The sequence below is a fragment of the Candoia aspera genome, chromosome 6, assembly GCF_035149785.1.
Source record: "Candoia aspera isolate rCanAsp1 chromosome 6, rCanAsp1.hap2, whole genome shotgun sequence".
In the NCBI taxonomy this organism is placed as follows: Eukaryota; Metazoa; Chordata; class Lepidosauria; order Squamata; family Boidae; genus Candoia; species Candoia aspera.
Genome location: NC_086158.1, coordinates 27,858,451 through 27,871,651, shown reverse-complemented (window position 1 = coordinate 27,871,651; position 13,201 = coordinate 27,858,451). Strand labels below are relative to the sequence as shown.

At 37.0% G+C, this 13,201-nt stretch overlaps 1 protein-coding gene across 1 annotated transcript; it reads right to left on the bottom strand.

The window, feature by feature from the left end:
- Nucleotides 1-681: 681 nt before the first annotated feature.
- On the bottom strand, nucleotides 682-9,947 carry PLSCR5 (phospholipid scramblase family member 5; the record flags this gene model as incomplete). The annotated part of the gene is made up of 6 exons (XM_063307898.1): nucleotides 682-720; nucleotides 1,814-1,975; nucleotides 4,132-4,293; nucleotides 5,379-5,599; nucleotides 6,367-6,409; nucleotides 9,789-9,947. Coding segments are annotated over 6 exons (786 nt in total), but the record flags the coding sequence as incomplete, so codon positions are not given.
- Between the last annotated feature and the right edge of the window lie 3,254 nt (nucleotides 9,948-13,201).

The following is a 13,201-nucleotide window of genomic DNA, read 5'->3' as shown; positions in this document are numbered from 1 at the left end:
AAAAATCCAAGCTTGTCAGTGGATCTATAAATAGGTACTATGTTGTTTATGAATCTCTTAAATTTGAGCAATTTATACCATTTATACCATCATCCACCATTGTCCCGAGAGATTGCTGTCTTAAACTTCCCCAGTAGATGATGTCTCTATTAGTTGCTGTTAATTGAACTTTAAATCTGAAAGTTTCTTGGGGTATAAGGAAATACAACTCTCTCTTTCTCTCTCTTGCTAATAGCTGGGGCCAACACTTGCAAAACTTCAAAGGGGGTTGTGAATCAAAGCTTTTCATCAGTGGGGCTGCTTGTCTGAGTTCTAATCTTTCATGCTTTCTAATGCAATAATATCAAAGGAATCCAAAGAGAATTGCAGTGCTCCAAAGCAATGTTGCACACACTCACAGTAAAATAGTTAGCAACCATCCCACAATTAAAATGAGAAAACAATTATTTACATAAGTTATAGTTTAATAATCATGATTATTGCCCCCTCCTCTTACAAAAAGCATCAGATTGTACAGTTCAAAAGTAATATCCAGTGCTCAAGGGACTGCTGGAAGAAAATGAAAAAGAATTAGGAAGTGTCTTATGTATAAGTCTTCAAAGCCAAAGCAACCAATTTATGTTTCACTCTTACTTACTGAAATGTCGTTAGCATATTTTATTATTCCTATCATCTTGCTTGTTACAATCCATCCAAGGAATTCTCAAAGAACATTACGTCCTACAAATAAATAAACTGTGAATGATGAGCAAGATACAAAATGGCAACAATTAATATCAAAAAGCTGACTTGTATGGTTTCATTACACCAAAGACTTTTATTATGCTTATTATTATTTTTATTAGACAGCTGCTCTTCTGTGTGGTGCCTCTGGGCAAAGACAATTTTGTGCTAGAAGAAATTGGAAAGCTTTAAGTATCAGGAGAATGTTATTTCTAGTCTTGTAAGAATAAAGTAGTGGAATAACAACTAGTTGGTATGCAGTTCTTTTTTTAAAATTTTTATATCACAGTTCTTGGGTTGTGGGAGGGAAAGCATAGGTGGAATATAGCTTTGTCTAGTTCATCTTTGCTGATAAGATTTTCCAGCAAAGTTTTAAAAATGTCATGTAGTACATTTCTATCAATACTACATACTGTCCAACTGACTGCCTATCTGATATGTAAGGGCTAAAAGGTAAAGGTAAACTTGACATTAAGTCCAGTTGTGTCCAACTCTAGGGGGCGGTGCTCATCTCTGTTTCAAAGCCAAAGAGCCGGCATCTGTCCATAGACACTTCCATGGTCATGTGGCCAGCATGACTACACGGAACGCTGTTACCTGCCCACCAAAGCAGTACCTATTAATCTACTCACATTTACATGTTTTCGAACTGCTAGGTTGGCAGGAGCTGGGACTAGCAATGGGAGCTCACCTCGTCACACGGATTCGAACCACCGACCTTCCAATCGGCAAGCTCGGCAGCTCAGCGGTTTAACCCACAGCGCCACCGTGTCCCTTTTTATGTAAGGGGCTTAGCTCCCATAATTAATTTGCTTGCCCAGCAAAGGTCCTGACATTCCCTGCCCATTGACTTTGATGGAACCCAGAACAATAATTCCAAAATAGGAACAAAGGTACAGACATCCCAATATAAATCTATTGTATTTAGCACAGAGTTTGCCAGACTTGGATAGTAGTGCAGGTGATTATCTGGATATGTCTTTAAAAGTCACTAGGGGACACGTAGCTTGTTTTTGTGATGCATCAGGACATTATAAAGTAATCAGAAGAGAAGACTTTACCTTTGCGGAAGAGGGGGGAATATACTTACTAGGAGAAAGCAAGCACCAATCATCACAGCTTTGATTTTTACATCAAGGTCCACAGGAATATGAATGCCAAAGTTGGCTGTATTAGTAAATATGTCATTGACAAATCCTGACCAATACTTGGAAATCTTGCCAATAGTTGACATATCATTTACAGATTTTACCTGCAGCAAAGCAAAATAGCATACAAATTATTTGGAAAACTTCCCCCATGTATTCCTGAAATATTTTGATAATTTCTTTAACTGTGAGGAGTCCTCCAGACAATTTGTTGGTTAACAAAGTAACATAATGATAGTTACTGAGGGTTTCCTCCTCATCCTGGCCAAGGATATTCTTAGCACTCTGCTAAGTGTGCTAAGCATTGGCACAGAGCAGGGTTTCTCAACCAGGATTTCATGGAACCCTATGGTTCCATGAGAGGTCACTAGGGGTTCCCTGGGAGATCATGATTTATTTAAAAATTTATTTCAAATTTGATCAACTTGACATTAAAGAGGTAAGCTTCATTTTTTTTATTTTTAGTTTAAGAACACTGTGAATGCCTGTAGTACAGGCCTACCCATGAAATGAATATAATAATTTTATAACTTCTGGCCTATATTTGAGCCAGAATGTGTAGGAGTTCCCCAAGGCCTGAAAAGTAATTCAAGGGTTCCTCCAGGGTCAAAAAGTTGAGAAAGGCTGGCATAGATTGAAGCTGAAGCCCAATAAAGTAGAATGCTGATGGGTGGAGGAGTGTTGTCCTTGTGGCACCAAGAGTTTTTCCTATGATTTTATGATTTGATGTTTGTATCATTGTTTTGTGAGCCACCCAGTGTTATGGTACATCAGAGGAGCGGGGGGCATATAAGTGTTATAAATAAATAAATGTTGGGATGGGCAATCTATGTAACCAGAACTGCATACAGGTCCCAACCATGTTGTCTATGGCCTCTGGAGCCTTTTTGATTGTACTACAGAATTTTATTTCCCTGTCCCTTGGAAACAAACAAGAAATGTTGTGTATGCCTCAGACAGATTTGACCTCATTTAAAATGAAAAACAAAAATCCCAAACCCTCAGAAAAACAAAAAAATCATGGTCCAACCAATACATATATGAGTTGTCCCTGACCCTGCAGGGCTTAAGACTTGGTTCTTCCCCCAGGCCTTTGTGTCCAGATGAGTGGAGTCTCAAAGGTTGTGTTGCAGTACATTTTAGTCTGGTTGCCATTTTCTGGCTTTATTTGGTTTTTAAAGTATTGTGTTGTTTTTGTATTTGTATTTGTAATTGACTTTTGTACCTTGCCTAGGATCATTTTGTTGATCTGAACAGCCATATAAACATTATAAATAAATAAATGCATAACATGGACTCACTTTTCCTCGTCATCCTATTCATCCTGGTTCTTGCTACTCAAACTGTTAAATTTGAACCCCTCTACCAGAGACTTGGCCACCCCTCATTTAAGTGATGGACAAGTGAGGTCAAGAATAATGTTTCAAGTGATGGATACCAGGTCTGTCTAAGAATGCCATTTTCTGAGAAAGGAATAGCCTTTTTCCACTATTGCACCTCTGCAACTAACAAAGACTCCCTCTTTCTAACTATCCCATAAGCAACATGAAGATGACATATAACAATTGTGATTAATAATAGCCATTGACGGACCAAACTTTTCTGAACTTGGATTTATCTAAAACGTGCTAGCTATTTAAACTAGTGGCCATCTTGTGACAGCTACTTGCAAACAATGATTTTGCATTCACTGAAGAAGTTCTTTCATTTATCTGTTCTGAATGTTGCCAGTGTTGGTGTATGACCCCCAAGTTCTGATATAGTATGAGGGAGGGAGGGAGGGAGGAAGGGAGGGAGGGACTTCCCTTTATTCACTTTTTCAAAAGTAGTACATCATTCCTCTCAGCTGCTGTATAAATGATGGAACTACTAGAGCTGACACTGTTGATAACATATTGGTATGAATCATATACAATTGGAGAATGGATGTTGTCTTTACAGACTTTCACACATACACCTAACTTCTAGGAGCTATTTATGCTCCAAGTAGAAGACAAGGAATATAAGGGTGACCTGCATAAACTATTAAATGAAATTGCATTTATGGACTGCAGATCATGACCTTCCTGAAATCGGCATCCTCCAGAGGATGTGGGTACCGCAGCCCTCACAATTTCCAGTCAGTTTGGCCAAAAGCACCCAATATGAGCATTCTGGGATTTTAAAAAAGGTTGATTCATTCCACTCTTTCAATCTTTGGTCTGACATTTCTGATATAGATTCTTATTACTGAAAACTCAAGTAATGTTGCCAAAAGAACCTCAAAATCAACATCTCCAAAGCAACCGCATGTGACATAAGGACTTGTGATCTTCAACACATCTTCGTTATTCCCATTCCTGATTGTAAATATTGGTAGCAGTGGGTCCCATTGCTGCACAACGTAGCCAATTGTGGTTCCAGGAGGTGACTGAACTTCTAACTAGTAGGCAATCAAAAATACAATTAACAACATGTGGCTAAAGACTGTGAGAACACATCTGATGCATACATTGATTTTTCATTTGTTTTGTTTTTTAAGTGGTACAGGTGTAAAATGGGCATCCCCCAAGCCTTGTGTTCAGCCCTAAAGCTCTTCTAAAAGTTGATGCTGAATCATTATGTTTGGTTGTTTACTAAGCTTATTATCCCAACATTTAGCAAATCTCTTGATGTTTTACAATGAAAACATAAAACTATAGTTGAAACTGAAGAAATTAAGATCAAAATAAAAATGCAATAATGTATAATAGAAGATAAAAAACAATAAAGACATGGGTTGTACTAATTAACAACTGTGCTAATTAATGTAATTTAGGTTAATTAAATCACTTCTCCTAGTCCCACCCACCTTTGTCCTGTCTCTTCTCAGTTTCTGGAAGGAGAAATTCCAAGACCAAGTGGGGCCCTCTTCCACAAAGTTTACACTCTTATTTTAAGGCGTAACATTATTTATAATTAATCAGGGAATATCTATTATGTTCCATTAATATGGAGTAACTGGTATTTTCTCAGTATATTACAAGCCCTTTAGTCAATGGATACACACACACACACATGCACACGCACACACACACACACACACACAAACACAGAGTTTACATTTTCAATTTCTGTCTTTAAAACGTAAGATCTTTGGAAGCAGTGATGCTGGGCAGGGGGTTTTGGTTTTATGCTACAAAGTTGGTGCTATAGAAATGCTGCTATTGTTGCTGATTATAATTACCGTCACATCACTCCTTAGCAGGATAGACTCGCATGTGGACTGCTGGGCACAGAAATTATGGAAGAAATACAATTGGGAAAGAATATCCCTAGAGGTAGGAAGGCTTGCAAGACATTTATGAATTTTGTTTTGTTTGTTTGTTTGTTTTTAGCATCCCAGCCCTCTAAAAACCTTATTCTGTTTTACTGAATTGTTTTCAACTGAGTGTGCACTGGGATTCACTTCCAAATACAAATACATATAAATCCAAATTAATCTAGCTAATGCATAAATAAAATTAATTATTCTTAAGAATTACAAACCTGTTGAAGATAACATGGAAACCAGCAGCTACTACATCTTAAAGGTCTCTTCACAGTGATCACCTCTTGACCAGTGTTGTCTGTGATCCTTATGGTGAAGGACCGTAATGGTGCACAGAAGTTCCGATCAAAGAAACCATTTTCTTCCACAGCAAAATAAACTCTTTGCCCCATGTGGTTTTTTATCTCATATTTGCTGCAGGTTTCAGTTCTGAGTATAACTATAGTCAAAAGGATAGACATTTTGAACAATACTAGACTTATATTTAGACCTGAGCCAAATCTAAACTTTTTAGATTAGATGCTTCAACTACCAAACAGCCTGCATACAATGAGGTTATGTTATTAGTTCTGGATTCATTCCATTGGTACAAACCCCATTCCAGTAGTGTGCAGTGGTTGATGTTCCTTATATAACAGACTGCAGCACAAGGGTTACATTAACATCGGTTGGAACTGTGTAGGCTAATAATTTATTCTGCTAAATATCAGATAGGATTTACCCCTTTCAGATTTACATGAGCTAGTTCATTCAAGGCATGCACCACCTATATTAAAGATTTTCAAGATTACAGTACTTGGTTTTAGTGAGAGAAGTAAGCATACAGTTAGTTCTGTTACCCGGAATTATGTGGCAAAACCAACCATTTGCTTAACATTCTGACTAAAATGATTAGCCACAGTGGATCACCACAGCTTTTTATACTTAGGGTAGTGATGTTAAAGAATTTAAACTTTACTGATTTCATTCTGACCTAACGTGTGCATGGGAATTTCTTATCTGTTAGACTTTGCTCTCCTTAAAAAAATCTAATGGATGTCTCAGCTTAAAAAAATATGTGAAGATGGATGGAGATATACATACTGTATACATACATACATATATACATATTAGTCTTATTGTTAAACAAATGCTAAAGTTATATGGACCAGAAACAGACAAATCTGGCCATCCTCAATTTAATGTAAGAATTCAGATTTCAAATACCTTGGAGAAGTTCTACTTGCTGGTGAATAATAATCTGATCCAACTGCTCAAAATTGAAGAGATAATTTGAGAATAATGAATATCTGAGGACAGTTAGAGATTTTCATACTTATCAACTACCCACATTGATTAACAGTTTTGCACAGTATAATAGAAATACAGTAATGTAAACTACTACAGAAGACAAATCTGTATTGGGAGATTCAAAGGATCTATTTGAAAAAAATGTGCTGGAAATGTTTACAGCATCCTTTCTGTAGGAATTCTGCACATGTTTCATGTGATGAAAGCTTAGAAATGCAACACCTAAAATGCAATGGAATCAAACAGTAGAAAACTATAATGTCCTTCCATTGCCACACCACCGCTAGCTGGTGGTAGTGCGTATGACTCTTGAGTCACCAGCTAATCTGATGGGGACGCTAGTAAAGATCAGCCCCGATAACAACAGCAGCAGCAGAGCCAGGCCTGTTTATTATGCTTTTTCTAATTCCCAGTGTAAACAAAATTACACTGGGAAAACCTGCTTTGAGAAAAGCCAGGAATACGTGGCACTGATGGTTTACAAACTTAGTTTTCTTCAATTTAAATTGGAAAGCAAGTAGACGCATTGCACCACACAATAGTTTCAGTTATTTAAATTATTTGTGGACATCTAGAACAGGTGATCATTCAGAAGGAACAAAAATTTTACAGAGATGTGACATTTGGGAGAAGGAAGTCATTATTCAGAATCAGAAACTTAATCAGAAAGAAGAGACACATGTCTCACAGCAGTGTCATTGGCACAAACACTTTTGACATTATACAAGTTCATTCCCTTCTTTCACAATATGGAAAAATCCAAGTCCAATTCTCATTATTTAAGGAGGGAGAGAGATGACTTTTTGAATCTGCTATGCTGTTATTACTGAACCAGATTTCTAGCAACAGTTTTCATGGAGTATTTGGAAGTGTTTGATCAGATTTGATAGTGCCAGGCAAGGAGGCTTAGATCAACCTGCAGCGATGGTGTGACAGAAGTTCTAAGGTTTCATAATTTGAGTTTGATTTCACTAGTTAGGTCCAGCTGTAAATCAAAAGTTTTGCTTTATAGAAAACTTCAAAACCAGCTTCTTTCATTCTATAAATCTGAGCCTGAAGCAGAATATTAAATGGGTTAGGCCACTCTTTTGCAGAAGCTAGATCATAACAAAATACTTAAAGATGGTTCCTCACACCTTTGCTCCTCTATCAGGAACTATGCAGTAAGAAAGAATCTTGGGCCTGCAAGGTTCTCTTTACTTTTTTAACTTGATTTTTACTTCCCCTCTTGATCTATTGGCTTTGTTAGTTACACCATGGCTTTTTCAAAACACCACAGTGATTGATTGGATTCACATATCATGATAAGCCACAAAGCAATGCTTACAAACTCACATTGGCTGGCTTTATTCAATCTTTGGTAAGATAAAACCAAATAAAGCCAAATAAACTATGAAGTAGCAGAGAGCCAGTTTGTACAGTGGTTAAAGCACCAGGCTAGAAACTGGGAGACCGTGAGTTCTAGTACTGCCTTAGGCACAAAGCCAGCTGGGTGACTTTGGGCCAGTCAGTCTCTCTCAGCCCTAGGAAGGAGCAATGGCAAACCACTTCCAAAAAACCTTGCCAAGAAACTGCAGGGACTTGTCCAGGTAGTCACCAGGAGTCAACACTGTGAAGGTGTGCATGCACACACACACAGACACAATGAAATAGCAAGATATGTGACCTTTGTTATTAGGGTGAATCAGCAGCACCACCATCAGTTGTGCTCTGGCACTGCGAAGTTACAGGCAGATATCCAATGTTTATTAAAGAATAAATGTTGCTATGTTCAGTGAGCTGTTTTCCTGCTTGAAGAAGACATAAGAAAATGGAAAATACTTGCTTTGGAGAACATAAAACATCTCTGCAATTGGAAAGATACAGGAAACAATAAAAGCTTGATTCCTGGTAAGTACATGGATATCCATGCAGTTTTACTGGCAGCAATGTGGAAGTTGTTTGCCATTGCCTTCTTCCATGATGATATATTGATTTTCTAGACTAGACTACAGCTCTCAGGTTCCCTGGTAGTTTCCCATACAAACTTAACCAAGTGTTGCCGTGAAGAAAATTCTGAAAAATAGAATTCCTATTCCACCTTTTTCCCTCATTACTGGATTTTTGCAGTAAAGTCAGAAGCAGCAGTGGAAAATAGGGGCTTATTTTAGATTATATTTTCTAGGCCATCTGTAAAATTCATGAAAGAATCAGGGGTTGCTTCCAGACATCAATTTTAGTCCATCAGCAGAATGCCTTACTTACCATTTAAAATCAGTGTTTTTCAAACTTGGCAACTTTAAGATGTGTGGACTTCAACTCCCAGAATTCCCCAGTCAGCATGTTCTCTCATCTCCTGGATCATGTATATGACCCTTGCTCTAGCAGTTCTACTAACATGTAAAACAGGTCCTCTGCTCAGTTTAACCACTTCATTTCTGATCTCTCTCAATTCTCTCCACATCCCCATTTAGTAACACGCAGCCTTCCTGCCAGGGTTTATGGAGGCTTTGGAAAGCAGGCTTGTTGCCATGGCTACCATAGAGCTTTAAAATCCATTCATTCTTATTGTAAAAATAAAGACACACACATTTGCACTAATGTGAATATCAGCATAGATCTGGGGGAGAAAAGGCTAAATCAGAAACTTTCTGATTTGATTTTAACATGGATTATAAAGGCTTTGGAAATGGAAGGGCCAGTGGCCTGGAACAGCCTAGCATGATTACACTATAAAAGTTTCACCTAGACATGCTCTCAATTCCTATAGATTGAGGATTAGAATAGTCTTTTTTTTTACACTATCTGAGTCAGTAAATAATTGAAAGACAGACACCATTGCTAATCTATACAAATCTTTTAGAAATCTACCAGATATTGGTTGGCCTCACTCGTAAACCACTATTTACAAGTGTTCAGTTCCCCCCCACTTTTTTTTCTTCTTCAATCAATCTGAACAAAATGGGATGGAGAAACTTAAAAAAGTAAACCTTGGTGTTGTATTCTTAAAGGCTAGCAGTTTTCAGGATGAAGAACAAGAAAAGTTTTCTGTAATAGGACCAACCTTTCTAGGCAGCAGACAGATACAGGACTATAAAGACACAACCAAATGAATGAATAATTAGGAAAAAAAACTCTTAAAGTGTATATTTTAGTGACTGCATGTTTCTTCTAACTAGTGCTGTAGACAACAGAGGGTTTTTTTTGTAGCAAATCTGAATATTAATTTTAGCATTGTACTATGGGCAGGAAAAAGATAAGCATAACAAATAATTTTGTTAATATGAAATACATTTAAAAACAGGAGCTCATAATGCATGTAATATAATTCTAGTTACTATTTGAAATGGGAACAGGACCTGTCTTAAGTATTCCAGACCAGGAAGAAAACCAGATGGAAGCTGGGTTTGTTTCCAGATTATAGTAGTTTCTGAAGGCTTTGATTGCTCCAACAGTTCTGGAGAACCTGGAAGAAGATCTTGCATGGTTCTATTAACTGGGCCTGGAGCATTTTCATGAAACAGAATGTTTATGTTAGTAATGAAAATGGGTTACAGTTTTAACAATTATGTCATATATACCAGTAAAATCACATAGTCTGATCATGTGTATTTTTTTTATGAAATAAGATTTTGAGCCAATGGAGTAAGAGTTCTTCACAATGAACGGTGAAGAAAAGTAAACTATGAATTTTCATCATTTGTTTTCTCAGGATTAATCCATGTGGCATGACATTGATGCAATTATTTGTTATTATTAAGATAAGCCTGCATACAATTTAATTTCTAAGTAATGCAATTCCTAAACTGTTCTGAGAGGTTTACTGAAGGATGGCATGAACATATTTTACATAATTTCTGTAGTAATAGCATTGGTTAGATTAGTAGGTGGATTAGTAAATAGGACTGCCTAGTCTCCATCATGTAATGCAATGAGTTCACAAGGTTTTGTTTTGTTTTTCTTTCTAGCACTTTCCCATCTGGCCCCTTCTTCCTATCTGTAAGAGCAAAAGAAGGCAATGTAAGATCTCCAGATGTTACGGTTCTTACCAGGATGTACATTCTCTCTTATACTCCAAAGCAGTTCAAATCTGTTGTTTCTCATTCCCACTATATTTCAGTGGACTGTTTACAAAACACAGCATAGCCATGAAGCTAATCTGTTGTCAACTGTTTATAGCACTGACATCCCTGCCATGATAAGCACTGGCTCACACTTTTTGTTACATCAGCATGGCCAATAATGAGACATGAAGGGACCTGTAGTATCTAATATCTGGAGGGCCACATATGGAGCAGACATATGGAAATCTATCACCCTCTACATCCTATATACCCACTAAAGTATTTAAGGTACCAAAACCTTCAACCTTATAATGTTTCTTCCTACTGACCTCTCATCTTCATCTTTATACCCTGGGGACTCAAATTTTGAATTCTTTTTCTCTTCTCATACTCTGGTTACCATTCAAACTTTTCCTGAATCAAATAAAAAGAGGTCAGGCACCTCATTTGAAGAAACCCTACATGGTGGTATGTCTTTTCCAATCTGGACTGGAAAATTAAATCCTTCTTTCGTGCAGTTGTAGATTTAGATGAATGTCTTGTCCTTTATATGAATGTGAGCATTGGTCCTTCATCCTGTAATTGTATTGGGAGCTTAATTATCATTGCAGCCTTAGCTTTCCTTCAAGGCTTAAGACCACAGGAAGGGAAATTCAAATCCCTTTGAATTTCTCTTCTCTTTAAATATGCATAACTGAATTGTAAATATTTCATTGGTTCACCTGCATCATGTTTCCTCACAGAGTTGTGCTGTGGCCAAAACCAGTGTTACATGAACTACTGTGATGTTTTATTGGTGAAAAGTTCAGGCAAAGTAGAGTCTATCATCTCAGTCAGTCTTAAACTAACTCCCAAAAATCAAGAAGCAGGTATACTGGAAATATTAGTGGAAAATGAGGGCATTTTGAAGCATGATTTGCATTATTTTATCAATCTGCAGATCTGATTTTTCTATCTTTCTAGGCACTTAAAATATATCAAACTGCAAATAAAGCAAGTGATTTAATAAAAAAAATAAAAATGGATGTATGATTTATACTCCTTTGGTATGGGACAGCTTCTTGGAGCTTAATGATTTGCTAACACAGTTGAAATGTTACATAAAGCAATTTATTATCACATAAACTAGAATATTCATTCTGCAGAATGCTTTATAATAGCTACCCGGATTTTTCTTTTCTCCACAACTGTATGAGGCTGACCATATTATTTCCATTTCACAAATAGTGGCATTTTTAGGGAACTAGAAAGTGCCAAGATGAAAGTGTTTTGATTTCATGGAGCAAGCAACAAAAATCATGCAGACTTGAAGACTGCAGTGGAGTATTTCATATATAATTCTTCCATGATGGGGAGAGAGTGGGGTGAACTTGTTAGTACTTCTAGAGAATTCTTCTACCAAATTTTCACACATGCTATTTAAAGAGACAAGCTGCAAGGTGTAAGAGAGAAATTTGACTCCATTTTTAAGTGTAACACTCTTTTTTTTAAAAAAGGGGAAAAAAAAGATTTGAAAGGCTTTTCAGCCAAGCTGCAATTTTCACCTTTAATGAGAAGTTAGCTGTCTCAGACTAAAGGGAAGACATGGCATGAACTACCCTTCAGTTTGATTGCACTCAATTGTCCTTCAGAAGCTTGTTAGCAGGAATTTTGTCAAGCATGTTCAAAATGATCAGGACTTGCTGACGTGAGATTTCTCAGGTGAAGTGTGCTTGAAGGATGCAAACCTTTTTTAATGGAAGCCTGACATTTCTGAGTTTTCCTCCTGTTGAATAAATAGCATGGATATATACATGCAGACTAGAGCAGGCAGTGGAGTATAACCAAGATCAAATACCTATGAGGACATATGCAGATTTAAATTTATATATTAGGCTCGACATTCTATTCTATTCCACCTCCATTCAGAGCAGAAATTACCAAGGATTTTCACCTTCCCATTTAATTAGATTACTGACTGCTATATAATGCAAGGGGATTGTTGTTGTTGTTGTTATTATTTTTATAAGTTATATATAATCACTTACCTTGAGAGGCCATGAAGCTGCCTGAATCACTTCTTCAAAGTAAGCAGGGTTAAAGAAAAAACAAAAACAAAACAGGTGCCACTTGCTTGCAACAGTGGAGTGGGGGGATAGAAAAAGCACAGCATGCAGAAAGTTCAGATGATGTCTGTCTACTTCAAGCCAGGTTTCAAAAGAATAGCATGGAAACACATCACCTTTCTTATATTACTGATTCCTGCATTTTACTGGTATGAGCAACAGGGGGAGATAATGCCTGGAACTGAGAAAAAGAATTCTGCATCTGTGTGAATAATAAAAAGGAATAGGATATATAAAGCAATCACATTTAACAAACTGACCGTTGTATTAATGGGTATAGAATTGAATCTTGCCTGTATATTGTATGCAGTATTTGCTTTTACATTATCAGCTATCTACATCAACACTAAGATACATGAATTAAAGAAAGGTGGTGTCACAATGTTTTCTATGGGAACAGAAGAAAACATGCATGTGTGATGGAGGTTTTGTCCTCCTGTCAGTCAGCTTTTGTCAAGGATGATTGTTCCTTGACAGAAGAAAATCATATCCAGGAAATGATGCTGTTTGCCCTGCCATAGAAATGGAATTCAGATATGGAGATCTTTCTTCAGAATAGAGGTACTAAATTATAAAGCTACCGGTCACCCTAAAAGCATTAGG